A 16,150-nucleotide genomic window follows, 5' to 3' on the forward strand; every position below is an offset into this window, starting at 1 on the left:
ACCACCAGAGGTTATTGCCCGCTCCGCTGATTCAAAACCGGGAGAGCCACTGCCTAGATCCGCCATGGGCCGCCACCAACTTTGAGCGGTGCTGCTAGTGCAGAGAGTCCCCTCAGCCCAACGACGGTGCCACCCACCAATTTTGCCGCCAAACTTGGGTGGTGTGAGTACAGGGTTTCTTGCCCGAGTTTGCTGCCTCTCTGCCCTCGCCGTGCAAAGAAGGGTTTCTTGAGCAGCACAAAGATTTAGCAGAGAGCCCTCTGCACACATAACTTTGCCCATGGGTGGTCCTCTTTTTGTGGCGATGGCCTTAGCTTTGGAGCTGACTTTGGAAGAGGAGGCGAAGGGCTTCGTAGCTTCCACGAGGCCGTGCGCATAGGCACCACACATGATGAACATGATGCTGCATGCGTTCTCTCGAGGGGTTGATGGCCGCGATGATGAAGAAAAAATTGATGACTGTGGACGCGAGGCCGTTTTTATGTGTGAGTGTGATAAGCGGTGATGTGGCCTTGTGTCACTGCCCCAGGGAGGGTACGTGATGTGTGAAAGAAGATAAGCCTATAAAAGGCAGTGTACTCTTTGAGGCTCATATAACAGCAGTACAGGTGATTGCCTACACCATGTAGTAGTAGAGTATGGAAGTGTGATGTGTGTCTTTTCCCCCGTGCATGTCCCACAAAATACTTGTAGTAGAGAGTGGTCCAGACGCTTAGTGCTGCGCGTGTCGTGGGAAAGGTCCCATAAGAGGTTGGCGTGGCTGGTCGAGAGGCGCCTACTAAACAGCGTCCACGCGCGGCTGGAAGGTATACTTACCTGGGCGGGGTTGGCCTTTCCATTGCACTCCCGGACGGGCTGCACCCTAGCATCTCCCCAACGGGGAGAGTGCACGTCATAATTTGTGGTAGCGGGGGCTCGCGTTCGCGAGGCCCCCACCCAAAACAAAACTCCAAACCATGAAACCGCGCAGCAGTGCCGCAGGCCATGCCGGGGCTCTGATTTCATTTGGGCTACCGGCTGTGTTCGCATACCCTACGACGGAGAAGGAGACAGACCAGCCCTACGACGGAGAAGGAGACAGATCCCACCCTTTCCATGCTGCAGCTGCTGTTGTTGAGGCAAAAGGCGACATGAGCCCCAGCAATGTTGGATTACGCATCCGTCATGGGATCTGTCAGCAGGAGGAGCCAGTGTGCAGTTGACATGAATGAATAGCCTCTGCCTTTCTAGTACAGAGTTCTGTGATCTTACACTTCCTACCTGCTGCCAGTTACGGACAGCCACCTCGGCTAGCAGCACTGGACTGGCAGGGGACTCCATGGACCTCACCCACATGTTTGTTCTGAACCATTGCTGCTCTTGATTTTGTGTTCTCTCTTCCTGACATTCCTCTCTTGCTCTCCTTTTTACAGGATAAAGGAGGAGGCTTTGGATCATCGGTTTCCACCACAACCACACATGGCAGATTCATCCCTGGTCCCCCCCAGGTTCTCCTTCTTGCTTAGTTAGTTAGCCCCACACTTCATTGGCTGTGAGATCTCTCCCCTCATTTGAAGCTTCTCAATATCAGGAGGTGGATGGCACACACTGTCATATGGGGGGACGCAACAGTGAAGCAGCAGTCAGAGCAAGGGCCAAGCCTGCAGCTGAAGGCGAAATTGCGAGGGAATCAAAGGACATGAGCATGGGGCATCTCTCTGTTTGTTGATCATTTTTTTCCCATACACTCGTCGAAATTGTTTGTTGTAAACTTGAGCTTGGCTTGACACCATATTGGAGGAGATACTTGTGTGTGTGTGTGTGTGGTAAACTTGAGCTTGGCTTGCCACCATATTGGAGGAGATACTTGTGGTGTGTGTTTGCGTAAGTCTTCCATTGCCATTCTCTCTTTAGACTCTATTGGTCTACAATTGCTTAAACCCTAGCAAGTTCCCGCCATTCCATCTGTGTGTGTTGATTGTTTGGCTAGGGAAGCAGCCCGTAGAGTCAAGAGAGCACATCTGGGTTTGAAGAAAGTTCGATTTTGTGTTAGTTTGTCCCAAGGTTCTTGTGAACATTTATTTTGCAGCATCCCATGTATGTTGCCTGCATGACTAGGGTGGAACCAAGGGAACATGTAAGGGTTTGGGGAAAGTCTCTTTTACTACTCGGTACCATTTGTTTCTCTTTACAGGTGTGAAGGATCAGATGATGGTTGCCCCTTGACCCATATGTTGACAGAGTAGATGGCTGTTAAGGCCCGCACGCAAGTCGACGAGCAGATGTTGGCTTTCCGTCAAGAGGTTGGTGCCTTGCGGGGCGGGAAATTTGGACCCACGGAGCTCGAACTCTGCATCTATTGTTGCCCGCCAATCCAAGCAGGAAGGCCACCACAAGCAAGAGGTGGACCAGCCTAAGCATGGTGAGCAACATTTGGAAGGTTGCTTTTGGTGGTTTTGGGAATGCTTGGGCTGGCATGAGCCCCAGCATGGGAGTCATCATTCGGATGGGTGATTCGGATGTATTCCGTGGACGGTCTTCATCATGGGATCCCTCCTTACCATGTTCCTTCTCTCCTGTTTCATCACTTATATGTCACGGAGGGTCTGTAGGGATCCCAACCTCCTCTCACATGCAACATGAGGAGTGGGCCCCCAAGTTCAATGGAAAGATGGATGTTGAGGCAGTTACAAATTGGGTCAAGGAGATGCCTGTCAATCTTTCAACTGCGGGCAGTTCAGATGTAATAATCGTCGTCTTATCCCGACAACTTTCACGGTGCTGCTTTGTTATGGTGGGTCAGGATTATTTGCAGCATCATGCCATGGTAAATGGGGACGATTTCCATCGATTGAATTTACTAATCGAACAAACCATGTGCCCAACTGTGCTGAGTGCATGGAAAAGCTGGGTATTTCTGGCCAGTGGTTTCCCGAGGCTGTGGCGACGGAAGGAAGAAGTTTTCAGTCAGGGGACTAACATGAGTCTTCGGAGCCTTAAAGAGCTGGGTGAAGGATCTTTGGTTTCACTGCTGTCAATTTCTTCAATGCCCGAGTGCATTGCAAAAAGTCCATGGTGGACTTGGGTGGATGTACGGAGGAGTAATTATGTAAGTGTGCTGGTGGACTTGGGTGGATGTGCGGAGGAGTTTTTCTCCCAAGTTTTGTTTGGAAGTGCCGTTGCATGTCTTGGACATGTGGCATGTTTCCGATGGGAAAGCTCCTCCTCTGTTTTTCTTGTGTCTCGGATTCGCCTCCTTTGACATTACCCAGAGATTCTGGTTGGGTGTAGCACATGGATATTTCCGTGGAGTTGGTGGATATTGGTCCGAGCATAGGGTGCTGAGGAGTTACTTGTGGATACAGGTTTGACTCAACAGTACTAAGGAGTGTTGTCTACTTTTATGATTCATTCATCCATATGAGCAGATGCACTAGTGGATGTTTTTTTTTGCAACTTCTGTAAAGGAATTTCTCGGGGTGTTCTCAATGACAGGTTTTAACTGGGGCTTCTAGAGGAGGATTCTCATTAATGGCAGGTGCTTCCTCGGGAGGTGCTTGATTAGGTGTCTTCTGTGGAGATGCATTTACAAGCTTCTGTGCTTACAAGGCGAGGACTTAATGTTAGCTTCAAAGTAGGACACAAAATGGTCTCCCAGTGCTTCGGACTTTCAATTTCTTGGGTGAGACTGGAATGGAGTTTCTTGTGTGTTGCACCCATGTCTACTCTGTAGTGTCGTTTCAGTCTTAGTGGTGGGTAATCGAATGCACTTACGGATCGGCTGGGCAGCCACCATCAGGGACTGGCTGCCCCAGACAATGGACATGATGGGTGCTAGTGCTAGTAGCCTAGTTGGCCAGGCTGGAGAGGACATGCTGGTTGTGCGTGGACTAGTAAGCAGAAGGCAGTGGGTTGGGATGCAGGGCTGGCTGGGTGATAGTCAGCCTGCAGCAAAGAGCATGTCGGCTAATCCTTTAATAACTGTGGTCAATCAAGTAGACCCATAAAAGGCCCTATAAATAGGTGTGGCGTTTTCATCATGAGATATTCAGCCTTACATAGCAATCCAACAGCAAAGCAAGGGCCAACCATGCATTTGAAGGAAAAATCTATAGGAGATTGTGGACATCACATTTGTCATCAACTTGGCTGCATTTGTCAGTTTGTTGAGCATTTTGTATATCTGAGGCAGTCGTCGTACATTGTTTTGTTTGTTTATTGAACTTGATTTCTTGGGGATGCACATTTGATTGGAGTAGATACTTATTTGTCTGTTTGTGTTTGGATAAGCCTTCCACTGTGATTATCTGTTAACACTCTCACAGCAGTAGTGGATCTACAGTTGCTATTAGAGCTTAGGATTAGCTAGAATGTTTTTTTCCTTTCTCAACATTCTCTCGATGTGGCTCATTATTTGGGGAAGTTAGATTTGTGTTAGTTTGACCCAACGTTCTTGCAAAATGTTTGTTTCCAGCATTCCATGAGTATTACGTGCCTGATCAGGGAAACCTAGTAAGGTTTGGGGATAGTCTCTTTTGGGTACCTTTTGCTTGTTACCACTTGTTTCATCAAGGCTTCAAAGGCGGCCTTGATCCATATGTTGATGGAATGGATGGCAGCCTGTGCACAGGCAGCGTATGTTCATCATCGTGTGGAGGCTGTGCATGGTCTCGCGGAAGGTTATGAAGCCATTTGCCTCCTCTGTTAAAAGTTAGCTGTTGCAAAGCTAAGATCATCGCCACAAAGAGGCCTAGCTCCAAAGCTAAGACCATTGCCTAGCCATGGGCAAAGTTATGTGCAGAGGGCTCTCTGCTGACTCTTTGTGCTCAAGAAACCCGTCTTTGCAGTGAGGGAAGACAGGGTGGAGAAGCGGCAAACTGGGCAAAGAAGCGATGGTGCAGCAAAGAGGGTAGAGAAGCGTGGCATGGTGGCACGGTCGGGAGCTGGGCAGAGGCGGCATTTCTCTCCACAATCGCATCACCCAGGTTTGGCGAGATGAAATTTGTGGGCCCGGCATTGTCATTGGGCTGAGTAGCGATGGTGCACTTTGCACTAGCATCACCCAAAATTGGTGGTGGTCCACAGTGGTTCTTGGTAGGCAACTCATAATGGCTCTCGGTTTTGAATCATTAGGCAATAACCTCTGGACAGTAGTGAAATAAGCTAGCGGTAGCAATTTAAAAGCCTAGCTTTGATACCATGTAGGGTAGGTTAAGGGAAAGTTGCTTTGGAGGATGAAAGATATCCATGTTGTGTGGTAGTGCAGAGATACACATGGAGAGAGAGAGAGAGTTATAGCACGGCTCAATAATATCTTCTATTGATGATGTTATATGAGCTTCAAAGAGTACAGTGCCTTCTATAGGCTTAAAAACTTTATCTTTGACGCATCACATACATTGGGGCAACTACACATGGCTAAGCATATGACATCACTACTTACCACGCTCACACATAAAACGACTATGAGAGGTTGTTCACACACAACAACACACTAAGACATCTAAGGGCTATTTCACACACACGAGGCTTCGAATACCTCATCCTAAATCAAGACTTTGTTATTATATGTTACTACATTAGTAGCCAAGAGTAGCTTAAGCTCATCCTATTTTTAAATCTACAATGTGCTCCTCACATTGACCCTATTTTTGTGTGTGTGTGTAGCTTCTTTTGGTGGATTCTAACTGCATGTCTACGGGGTTACAATTTGTTCTCCCTCTTCTTGCTTCCCTATATAAGAATGAATAAGTGAAGGTAGTACAAACATATAAAGGAAAAACACAACAATCAGATTTTGCGGAGACTCCCTGCACAGAGAGCTCACAAAACACACACATAAACAACTAGAATGCCTAATCATGTCTTCCTCAATGAGGGAGACTTGCTATAGCTAATGGGCCAAGAAATCTTCCTTGCAGATAGCACATTGAATATCCTGAGACTCTCTTTGAATTGGCTCATGGCGAGCTTGGCTTCTACAACAGCTCTAGATGTGGGCACAAATCTAGTCACACTTTCAAAAAACCCTAAGATGAAACCTTTAAGGGTTGTGTCAAGGTAAAGATTCTCACATCAAAGCCCCAGCTTTCACCTATACCAGTGCATGCCAAAGTCTTCATCTTCATCTTCAATATCACCCACCAGATCTAGACATAAACCCTTGCAACTTGCCCGCAATCGTCCATCATTGTGGCCATCAACTCTTACAACAGAGAATGCATGTTCATCATGCGACGCTTGTGCATGGCCTCCCGTGTGGAGTCATCATATTTTTCTTCACATCACTTCATCACATCGTGTCCATCAATAAAGAACACATGCATGTGGTGCCGGTGAATGGCCTCACGGAACTACGAAGCCCTTCGCCTCCCCTTTCAAAGTCAACTCCATAGCTAAGACCATCACCAAAAATATTCCTAACCGTGGGCAAAGTTACGTGCAGAGGGCTCTCTGCTAACTCTTTGTGCTCAGGGCGGAGAAGTAGCAAACTGGGCAAAGAAGTGATGACACGGCAAAGAGGGCAAAGAAGCATGGTGCGATGACATGGTGATGAACTGGGCGAAGGCGGCATATGTCTCAACACTTTCATGATCCAAGTTTGGAAATAAAATTGGCAAGCGACAGTGCCGTTGGGCTGAGTGGAGGTGGGGCACTCTACACTAGCACCGTCCAAAATTGGTGGCAGCCCACGAGATAGCTCTGGGCAGCCAACTCCTAGTGGCTCCCAATTTTAAATTAGCGGGGCAATAACCTCTCGGCAATCACAGTAAGCATAACGATTTGAAAGCCTAGTTTTGATACCATGTAGGAGAGATTAGGGGCAAGCAGCAATGGAGGATGAAAGATATTTATGCTGTGTGGTAGTGCAAAGAGAGAGAGAGAGAGAGAGAGAGAGAGAGAGAGAGAGAGAGAGAGTACTTAAGAGAGAGAACTATTGCACGACTTAATAATATCTTCTATTGATTGATGTTATATGAGCTTTAAAGAGTAAAATGCCTTTTATAGGCTTAAAAGCTTTATCTTTGACACATCACATACATTGGGACAATGACACATTGCTAAACATATGACATCACTACTTTCACACTCACACATAAAATGGCTATAAGAGGAGGTTCACACACACATGAGGCTCCAAATACCCAAGAACTGTAAGCCAAGTCTATCATCCTTTGTCCACTAAAATCAAGACTTTGTTATTCTATGTCATTACATTAGTGACCAAGAGTAGTTCAACCTCATCATCCTGTTCTTCAATCTAGAATGTTCTCCTTACATTGATCCTATTTTGTGTGTGTATTTTCTCTAATGGATTCTGACTTCACATCTACTGTGTTGCAATTATCTCTTCCTCTTCTTGCTTCCCTCCACATCAAGAACTTCTTGCTTCCCTCCACATCAAGAACTTCTATATTGTTATGTCCATTGTCAAAGAATAGGCAAATGAGGTGAGCTTACATTAGTAGAAGGTGGAAACCCAAAGGGCGTGTTCTATCCACCATCGTGTCAAAGAATAGCAATAGTATCACCTAGAACCATGAGGCAAGAGGCACAATTCAGGTGGTTTTTCCCCGATGATGTAGTACACTATTGGCACCGAGATATCAATATCTCACCCATACCAATTTTACCTTCTATTTGTCCCATTGAGGAGGATACTGATTGAGATCAATGAACCACCAAGTACAATCCCCTTTTATAGGCACCAAACCCTATCTTTTAACTCTAACGAAGAGGTAGTTCACACTTGAAGTGTTCACACCAAGTTGGCTATAAACCTAATGAACCATATGCTCATGTCCCCAATGTCACATGATATTTTGGTGCATTTCTAACATTCTCTAAGGTTTTTCTCAATTCTAGACTTAGAAATTTTTTTGGTCTTTTTTCCCAAAAAGAAGCTACAAAAGGCTTTTAACTCAAACTTGATAGGTGGGCTTTTTGGAGTGCCATGCACATTGTAGATGCTTCAACCCAACTTTTTCATGAATATCTACTAATTTTAGCAAGAAATGCTAAAAGTAAATAGTAACCCAACTATGTCAGATTAGGACCAAATTTGGTGTGTAGGTGCTTTAAGGTGTCGTGAACACGTGTATGCTTAGAATTTGATATGGGTCCAAGGCGGCAGAGGAATTGAAAGCAGGTATGGAAACCTGGCTAGTTTTTGAACACTCATCCAGAATGTAAGTTGTCTACAGAGGGTCCTATGTGGTATGGACCACCTCTATGCAAAACCTTGGTTGGTTCTGATCAATAGTCTATAAGTTATAGCCAAACCAAGAACACTCTTCTCCTAATGGCTTCAGAGTTGTAGACTTAGATTTACTTTTGCTTTTAAGGTCAAAAGAGACCGAAAAAGGCCTCTAACCGTCGATCCCCGTAACTTGCCCAAATGCGCCAAATTTGACAAGTTGGATGTTGAGAATGTGTTACAGGATCTTTAAATACTTGATGAAGAATAATACAAAACTCAAATAATACAAAGAACATGACCATTCAATTAAATACAAATTGACTAAAGTATGCATGAAATAAATGTGCAACAAGATTTAATAGAGTAGAAGGTACCACACAAGAGACCAATGCTGGGTGCAATTTTCCCCTCAATCAAGCGTGTAGCTCCCACTTCCACAACTTGAGTATTTAGAGAATTCTATTTCATAAAAATAGCCCAAGGAGCTAATAATAGTGGTGCGTACAATTTTGGGCTTTCTTTTTTCATATTTTGGACTTTTCTTTACATTTTAATAACCATATCAAGGTTTCGAAGGTTTATTCATATCAAAACCTTTGCCCAAATATAAATACCCATGGGCCTTTACACATGAAATAACCTTGTGCACACTTGCACGTAAAATAACCTAGCTACATGAAAAGCTATAAATAATTTATGAAATTCTAATACATGATTTAACAAAATGATCTCCATCTACACGCCACCACTCAATCCACCATCCATATGACACCTTAATCTCGATACCCTTCTATAGTGTGATACCTCAATCGGTACCCTCGCACATCGTATGCCATGCGACACCTAAATCGGCACCCTTGCATATCTAAGTACCTATACTCATAGGCAAAATCCATGTTAGTTAAACAATTAATTGAACACATCAGTTTTTCATGCCTAAAAAAGCACTTCAATTCCATCAACTAAGGTGATCACAAGCTTCCATAGGGCTTAAGAAATCCCATATCTAGTCAAAATCATAAATTAACAAGATTGTTTTTGCTGCTAGAATATCTCAAGATATTCACAACATGAATATCTCAAGAAATTCACATCATGAATATCTCAAGAAATTCACATCATGAAAAACTAGTTTGGTTTTTCTTATCAACAAAAATGTTCAGGATGAATGGCACTTTTCACATTGAGCTCAGATTCTTTAACATAAGTGAATAATGTTAGCATATTTGTTCCTTAAGATGGTGACGTTTTTCAGACATGAATATCTTGAAAACAAATCTGATTTTTTCACACCAGAGGGAACCCTTTCAGATCATTCTACATGCCTGTAGATCACTTGAATGCATGTGCACGCATACGCGCGCGTACACACACACACACACACACACAAGAAAAAGAAAAAAAGAGAGTAACTATTTACTAGCCATGCTTCATTCATATCGTCAAGTCATACACCAAAGAGAATCAAGTTACATAGGTGTAATACTTGGATGGATGAATGTTGACACAATCATTAGAATACGAGAACGAATATCGATTTCTCATTTGATATTCGTCCAAAACCCCCACCTCTTCCCCTCCCTTTGCTAATAAGCCTTAGACTCATTGCTAACTTAGAATAATCAATGTAATCCTGCCTGTGATATAGCGAAAAAGAAGAAGAAGAATTTAAAAAGGGGAATTCACTCACAAAATGTATATCCCGTTTACTAACTTCATCATGTACTAACTATCCTTGCGGAGGAGCAATGACCATGACCATTCATGCAACATCATAAACATTAACAAAACAACATTTCAATTCTCCCCCACAACAAAGTCTAGAAACTCAATCACAAGGATGCACTGTCATGACATCATGAAGGGGGGAATGTCAATCCATTTTGTGTGGTTGATAAGAGTTGTCACTATAATTCTACATTGAATATATAGAGACCACAAGCATGTATGATCAATTTATGAAGCAATGGTTTCCAAATCTACCAAAAATGGTGGAATATTTATGAGACGATTCCTGCTCTCTGTGTGGGTGGCAACAAGCTAGAATGGATTACCTACTATGAATGTACTTCATGCATGTAATATGAGATTAAGCATTGTACAAGAAATAGACCACTAATGACCTTGGGTGCCCGATCGACCACAGTTTAAATGTGTGTGAATACTTATTGCCTTGTATATAAATCACTTTCTCTTATAATACAACATACTCTCCATTGTGCAAGCAATAGAGTCTTTCTCTTGTGTCAATCCTTTCTCTAATAATACATGATAGTGAGATTGTATGAGTGTTTTGAGGTGAGAAAGGAGGGATGAGGACCCATAGTCTAACATGACAACACGACAATGTGATAATGATCATGGTGGGAGATGGTGACAAAAATTCCTCTCCAAGGAGGTGTGGAGCTTGGAGACCTTGAGGGCTATAAGCTCTGCCATTGGAAAGATCCCCATGGTGATTATAGCTTACATAGGTAGTCTCTTGTGGATCTTGGAGACCATGAGGGTTATGAGCTCGACCATTGGTGAGATCCCCATGGTGATTATATCTTACTAAGGTAGTCTCTTGTGAATGTGTTTCTAGAGGAGGCCGAAAGTAGGCAATAACAGTACTGTGAGTTGAAAATCATCCTCTCCCCCATATCCTTCTCAGATTTGCCCAAGCTTTAGTTTATATCCACATGAGTATATAACATGCATGAAATAGCATGATAATTTCCTCTTTCCAGTAGGTAATAAAACATTCTAAAAATAATGAATCGAACACCAATAATTAAGTTGTGGGGAATCACCTAGATTTAGGTTATGAGTAATTGTAAGACTAAGAAGAGTTATTTAAGTATTACTTAAACATGATCATTTATGAGGAGTTAGGTTGATTTACCATATAGGATAGGTTTGTTAATCAAGCTTGAATATAAGGATAACATAGACCTTATTTATGCATAAGGAAGTTGGCAGGGCTTTGGCTTTTGTTATGTCAATGTTAAGAGGTCTTGAGTTAGTAATAGGTTGGATTTGTAAATCAAGCTTGTGTTAAAAGAGGTCTTGAGTTAGTAATAGGTTGGGTTTGTAAATCAAGCTTGAATATAAGGATAACATACACCTTATTTATGCATAAGGAAGTCGGCATGGCTTTACCTTGTGTTAAGAGGCCTTGAGTTAGTAAGTAAGCACATTTTATAAAATGTTTGTAGGTTTATGGTTCAAGTCATATTATTTTAAAGGAAAGATTGAATAAATGCATGTAAAAAATCTAAGATTGTATATTTTTCACAAGCATTTATTATTTTAAATGCTTTTGAAAAATCTAAGATTATAGATTTGTAAAATCTTAGGTTTAAGGATAAGTCAAATTATGAGTTGATTCTGAATTTTATAGAAGAACTGTAGAGTGAATAATGTAGGACTTAGTTATAAAGCTAAATTATTTCGTGGGAATATGAATTATGACTGGGGATTAAAATTAAGTTTAGATAGTTTTAGGGAAGTTCTTATATTCTATGTTTTATATTGTTTTTCAATTATGGTATCAATTGTTCAATTTTAAGTTTTGTGTGTTAAGTGAATGATTGAGATTTTACTTCAATGTCTTATGACTATAAGGGGATTTATTCAAGGACTAGTGAAGGAAATAAATTGGGGATGTATAAGATAATGATGTATTCAATGTTTGTAACTTGTTTGTAAAAGAACCAATGGGGTGAAAATAATGATATTTAGACATTAATAATATTATTTATATCCTTGTTAAGAAAAGAATTAAAGATTAAGATTCTTAGAAAGGGGACTCCTTTGGTTTGCATGAAATGAATAATGAATCTAAGGACTAAAAATAAAACCCCATGAATTTATACAAGGGGACTTAGTCCCAAGGCATGGTTCATCATACACATATAAGATGTGGGAAATAAAGATAATGATGTATTCAATGTTTGTAGCTTATTTGTAAGAACCGGTGGGGTGGCCTCCCATTTAGAGAATGGCCACCGACACAACAGGTAGTGGTTAAAGGTTCCACTGGTCATAATGAAACTCAAAACTCAAAACCATTTTTCATATATATGAAAAACACAAGAGTTCAAGCCACATATTTGTTCAACCTCTCTAAGAAAGATAGAGGGGAAAAGGATACCAAAACAGGGTTAACGTTCCATATAAACTTGTAAAACGATGAAAGTAGTATTGTAGCCTGTGAAATTTAAAAGATTAGTGTGAAGCCCTTAGGCTTGTGGAGTTTTCTCCTAACAGTTAAGACACTCTTGATTATCAAAGGACCTATAGCACTGATGTGGATGATCATGTCAATGTTTTCCCTTATTAACAATTAAGACATTATTGATTATCAAAGGACCTATAGCACTTATGTGGATGATCGTGCCAATGTTTTATGTATAAATTCCTTTCTAAGAAAAATCAAAGAAACAAGCACTAATAAAAGATAATCACTTTAATCTAGGTCTTAAATATTGGTATCAAAGCAAGGCTTGAACCCCCCTTAAAAAAAGGACAATTTTTTTATGATGAGGAAAGAAGTTTGTGTTGTGTTTCAAAAAGCATGTGGTAGTTTTTGGCATTGGGGAGGGGCATATACATGATGATATTAGAAAGTGTTATGGAAATTATTAACCTAACAAAAAAGGCACTAAATGAATTCAAAAATAAAATCAGGCAGCACTAAATTAATTAAAAAAGAAATTAATCAACCACACAATCTTGCAATGTATATGCTACCTCCACTTCCATTATTCCCTTTGCCCCCCCTCCAAAACTGCCCCCTTGTATATTGAAATGAGACTAAGAGTTTACAAGTAAGGAAACAATGATAGCTCACCATTACTTGTGGTTTGAGAGGAGGAAATCATGTGGCTTCCTTTTGTAAAACTCAAATTAAGAGTATATCATCATGGAAAGGGGATTTATCTAGCCAATTTTCTTTCAACATGTGTATGGGGCCATACTTAAACATGTGTATGTCAACAAACAAACCAATTGGTTTGTCAAAGTGCAACCATATAAACACCTACAAGCTTCGACACATGTTTTGTATCCAATGTTCAACTATTGGGCCATGTTCTAGTTCTATAACGTCATCAATATACATTGCTATCCCGTTCTCTCCATTAGCAACCCTGCCAAACCAAACACAAATTTGGTTCACCATCATGCATCAACTCCCCAATTTGTTGATGAATAACATCACTTCCACCAAACAAGCGTGCACATCCATGGTCAAATATCAAGCATTGTTGAGCGACGTTGTTCCTTCTGTCAATCCATACGTTTCTTTTGTAAAATTTTCATTTCCCCACAAATATGCACAATCCACATCACTATCATGCACTACTACTTGTTGCTGAGCCATGATATACATGAAAGACCAAGATGAAAGAAAAGTCCACCAGTGTAAGACACTGCATATCATAACATCCAACCCAATTGGAGTCACTAAAAGCATATAGATGAATAGCACCCCTCTTAACATTGTCCTGTAAGTATTGGAATACTTGCTATGCTTACTACCAATGCTTACTTCTAGGACTATCCATAAACATGCTCAATTCAGAGACCCTAAACTAAATGTTTGGCCTCATATTGCATAAATAGTTCACCTGCATCCTGGAGACTAAGCCTAGCACCTATCTCCATTGGTGTAGCAACAGACTTAGTCTTTAAGACCAAACCATGTAAGCAGTCTTTGTATGTACTTTGGCTGTAACATCACAATACCATCATCATACTACATAAATTGTATAGCCAAAAAAATAATATAACGAGCCCAAGTTGTCATCTCAAATGACACACGTGATTCATCCTTGGAGGCTGAAATCTTCTCCTCATTAGGGCCTGTGAGAGCAGTATGTCATCAACGTATAAAATGATGACCAAGAAACAAGTCTTACTCCTCTTGACATAGAGGGTACTTTTAGTTCGACTTTTACGAAAACCATTTGCAATAAAGTGTGTATTTTTCTTCTCGTACATTGCTTTGGGAGCATGCTTAAGGCCATATAAAGCTTTTGTTAACCTACATACATTAGACTCATGTCCCTTTTGAACAAAACCACTAGGTTGACATACATCAAATGACCATTCAAGAAGGTAGTCTCTTGATATCCAACTGGTGTATATTCCATGGTACGCAGCCAAATGCAATAATACACCAAATTGTAGTCATGCGAGATGTGGGGACAAAGGTACCATTATACTCTACATCCTTCTTCTGAGCATAACCCTTTCCAATTAGTGTTCAACGTTATCATTAGCTGTATGCTTAAGCATATAAACCCGTGTCCTGCCAAGGGCCTTTTTACTATAAGGCAAATTTAGCAAATACCAAGTGTCATTTTTTAGGATTGAGTCGTACTCATGTTGCATGGCTTGCATCCATCCAATGATCATTTTTCTTTGCTTCTTCAAAGGAAACAGGTTCCTCTTCACATGACATATGATGGCAATCAGTGCATGATCCATAAATGAATAAGATGCATAATGAGAACCTGCATGTGTCTTGCTAGACAAAGGAGTAGCTAATTTGTTATCCGTCAATGTTTGCACCACCAGCAATTTTGATATACTCTTGCATGCCTCTATGGATCCCCTTTTGTAATCCACTGCATCATCCACAATTGCCTCATCTCAATAGGTTGATCTGTGGGCTGAAATTTGAGTTGATTTTCAACAACCAATATATGGGTTGATTTGTAGCACCTAGTTGAGCATTCATTTGTTCCACATTGGACTCTCCGGTATTGTTCACAGATAGTAGTATATCAAAGATGTCCTCCGCGAGACGATACATTTTTAAGTTTTCAACAAAGACAACATCTTTACTCAACAAAATCTACCTTGTGGCCAGATAGCAAAGTTTATATCATTTTCTTTTTGAGTTGTATCCCACAAAAATGTATTTTAACATCTAATCATCTAACCTATTGCATTGTTGTTTAGAAATAAGAGTATAAGTAAGACAACCAAAAATATGCAAACGAGACATAGAGGGCTTTGTACCATTCCAAGCTTCATAAGTGATAATTCTCTGCAAGGCCTTTATGGGGCATGTTTTTGGCACATAACTCGCACACAAAATTACCTCCAACCAAAGAACGTGAGGCAAATCTTGGTCTTTAACCATGCAACATGCCATCTCTATGAGAGAGATATTCTTTCTCTCAACCACATCATTTTGCTAGGGCATGTAAAACACCGTGCATTTATGTTTTATACCTCTTTCACCCATATATGCATGAAACTCTTTTGACATATAATCCCCTTGTTTTCTTGTAAAAGCTCACACAGCCATCTTCCATACGCTTTCAATACTGATGCTCACACGCAGCTCATATAGTCACCTTATGTGCTGCATTTTCTCACCCATATGTGTATTGCCTATGAGCCACGCATGGTGCATTCTTTTCATATGATGTAACCAACCTATAACCAACACTCTTTCCTCATTTAATAGCCCTATGATCTACGTTTTCTTCCCATAAAGTGTCCCATACTATGACTCTCCTTGTTTCTATGTAGAAGGTAAGGTTTCCTCCTAGTGGACAGGATCAAGGACTTACAAACAATGCAAAAAGATAGGATGGTGTCACTGCTGCTCTTGCAGAGGAAGCCTGTGGGCAAGAGAGGAGCTTGATTTTTGGTGCATGAGACTAGTGTGTCAGAGTTTCAAGCACGTAAAATATCTAGCGAGACGAGTTCATTTTTGGAGCTATGGACTGGATGTGTTCCAAGTCTATTGCTTGTTGTATCAAAGATTATGGAGTGGATAAGTTCCAGGTTCATTGTTAGAGGTTTTCTGGATGTGATGTGTCGGTGTTTTCCATAGACTCATAATTCTATACTAGGAGTCACCAAGTAGATTTCTTTGCTATCCAAGGTGACATTTTGTTTCGAGGAGTCGGGCTGTCCGGTATCTGCAGTACTGTGGAGTGTCCGTGGTTGCATCCTCATCAGCTTATC

General features: G+C 41.3%; 1 protein-coding gene and 1 pseudogene across 2 annotated transcripts; both read left to right on the plus strand.

The window, feature by feature from the left end:
• Window positions 1-808: 808 nt before the first annotated feature.
• On the plus strand, window positions 809-936 carry LOC147629152 (U1 spliceosomal RNA; annotated as a pseudogene).
• On the plus strand, window positions 824-3,493 carry LOC147629153 (uncharacterized). 2 transcript variants are annotated; one of them, XM_086812406.1, is made up of 3 exons: window positions 824-1,335; window positions 1,413-1,487; window positions 1,571-3,493. In XM_086812406.1, the coding sequence occupies exons 1-3, from the start codon at window positions 1,208-1,210 to the stop codon at window positions 1,680-1,682; spliced, it is 315 nt and encodes a 104-aa protein (XP_086668532.1). In that variant the 5' UTR covers window positions 824-1,207; the 3' UTR covers window positions 1,683-3,493. The 2 variants fall into 2 exon arrangements, with proteins under 2 accessions (XP_086668532.1, XP_086668531.1); XM_086812405.1 differs by having other exon boundaries at window positions 1,198-1,335; window positions 1,413-1,485; window positions 1,568-3,493.
• The last annotated feature ends 12,657 nt before the right edge of the window (window positions 3,494-16,150 follow it).

This window comes from Cibotium barometz, chromosome 18 (genome assembly GCF_041138505.1).
Source record: "Cibotium barometz isolate CiBa-2024 chromosome 18, ASM4113850v1, whole genome shotgun sequence".
In the NCBI taxonomy this organism is placed as follows: Eukaryota; Viridiplantae; Streptophyta; class Polypodiopsida; order Cyatheales; family Cibotiaceae; genus Cibotium; species Cibotium barometz.

What these genes read in the sequence shown, in the direction of transcription:
- LOC147629153 (XM_086812405.1), top strand. Translation starts at nt 1,208, where the DNA reads ATGAATAGCCTCTGCCTTTCTAGTACAGAGTTCTGTGATCTTACACTT. An exon ending in TCCATGGACCTCACCCACAT is followed by an intron (nt 1,336 to 1,412) that starts GTTTGTTCTGAA and finishes TCCTTTTTACAG; the next exon opens with GATAAAGGAGGAGGCTTTGG. An exon ending in ATTCATCCCTGGTCCCCCCC is followed by an intron (nt 1,486 to 1,567) that starts AGGTTCTCCTTC and finishes GCTTCTCAATAT; the next exon opens with CAGGAGGTGGATGGCACACA.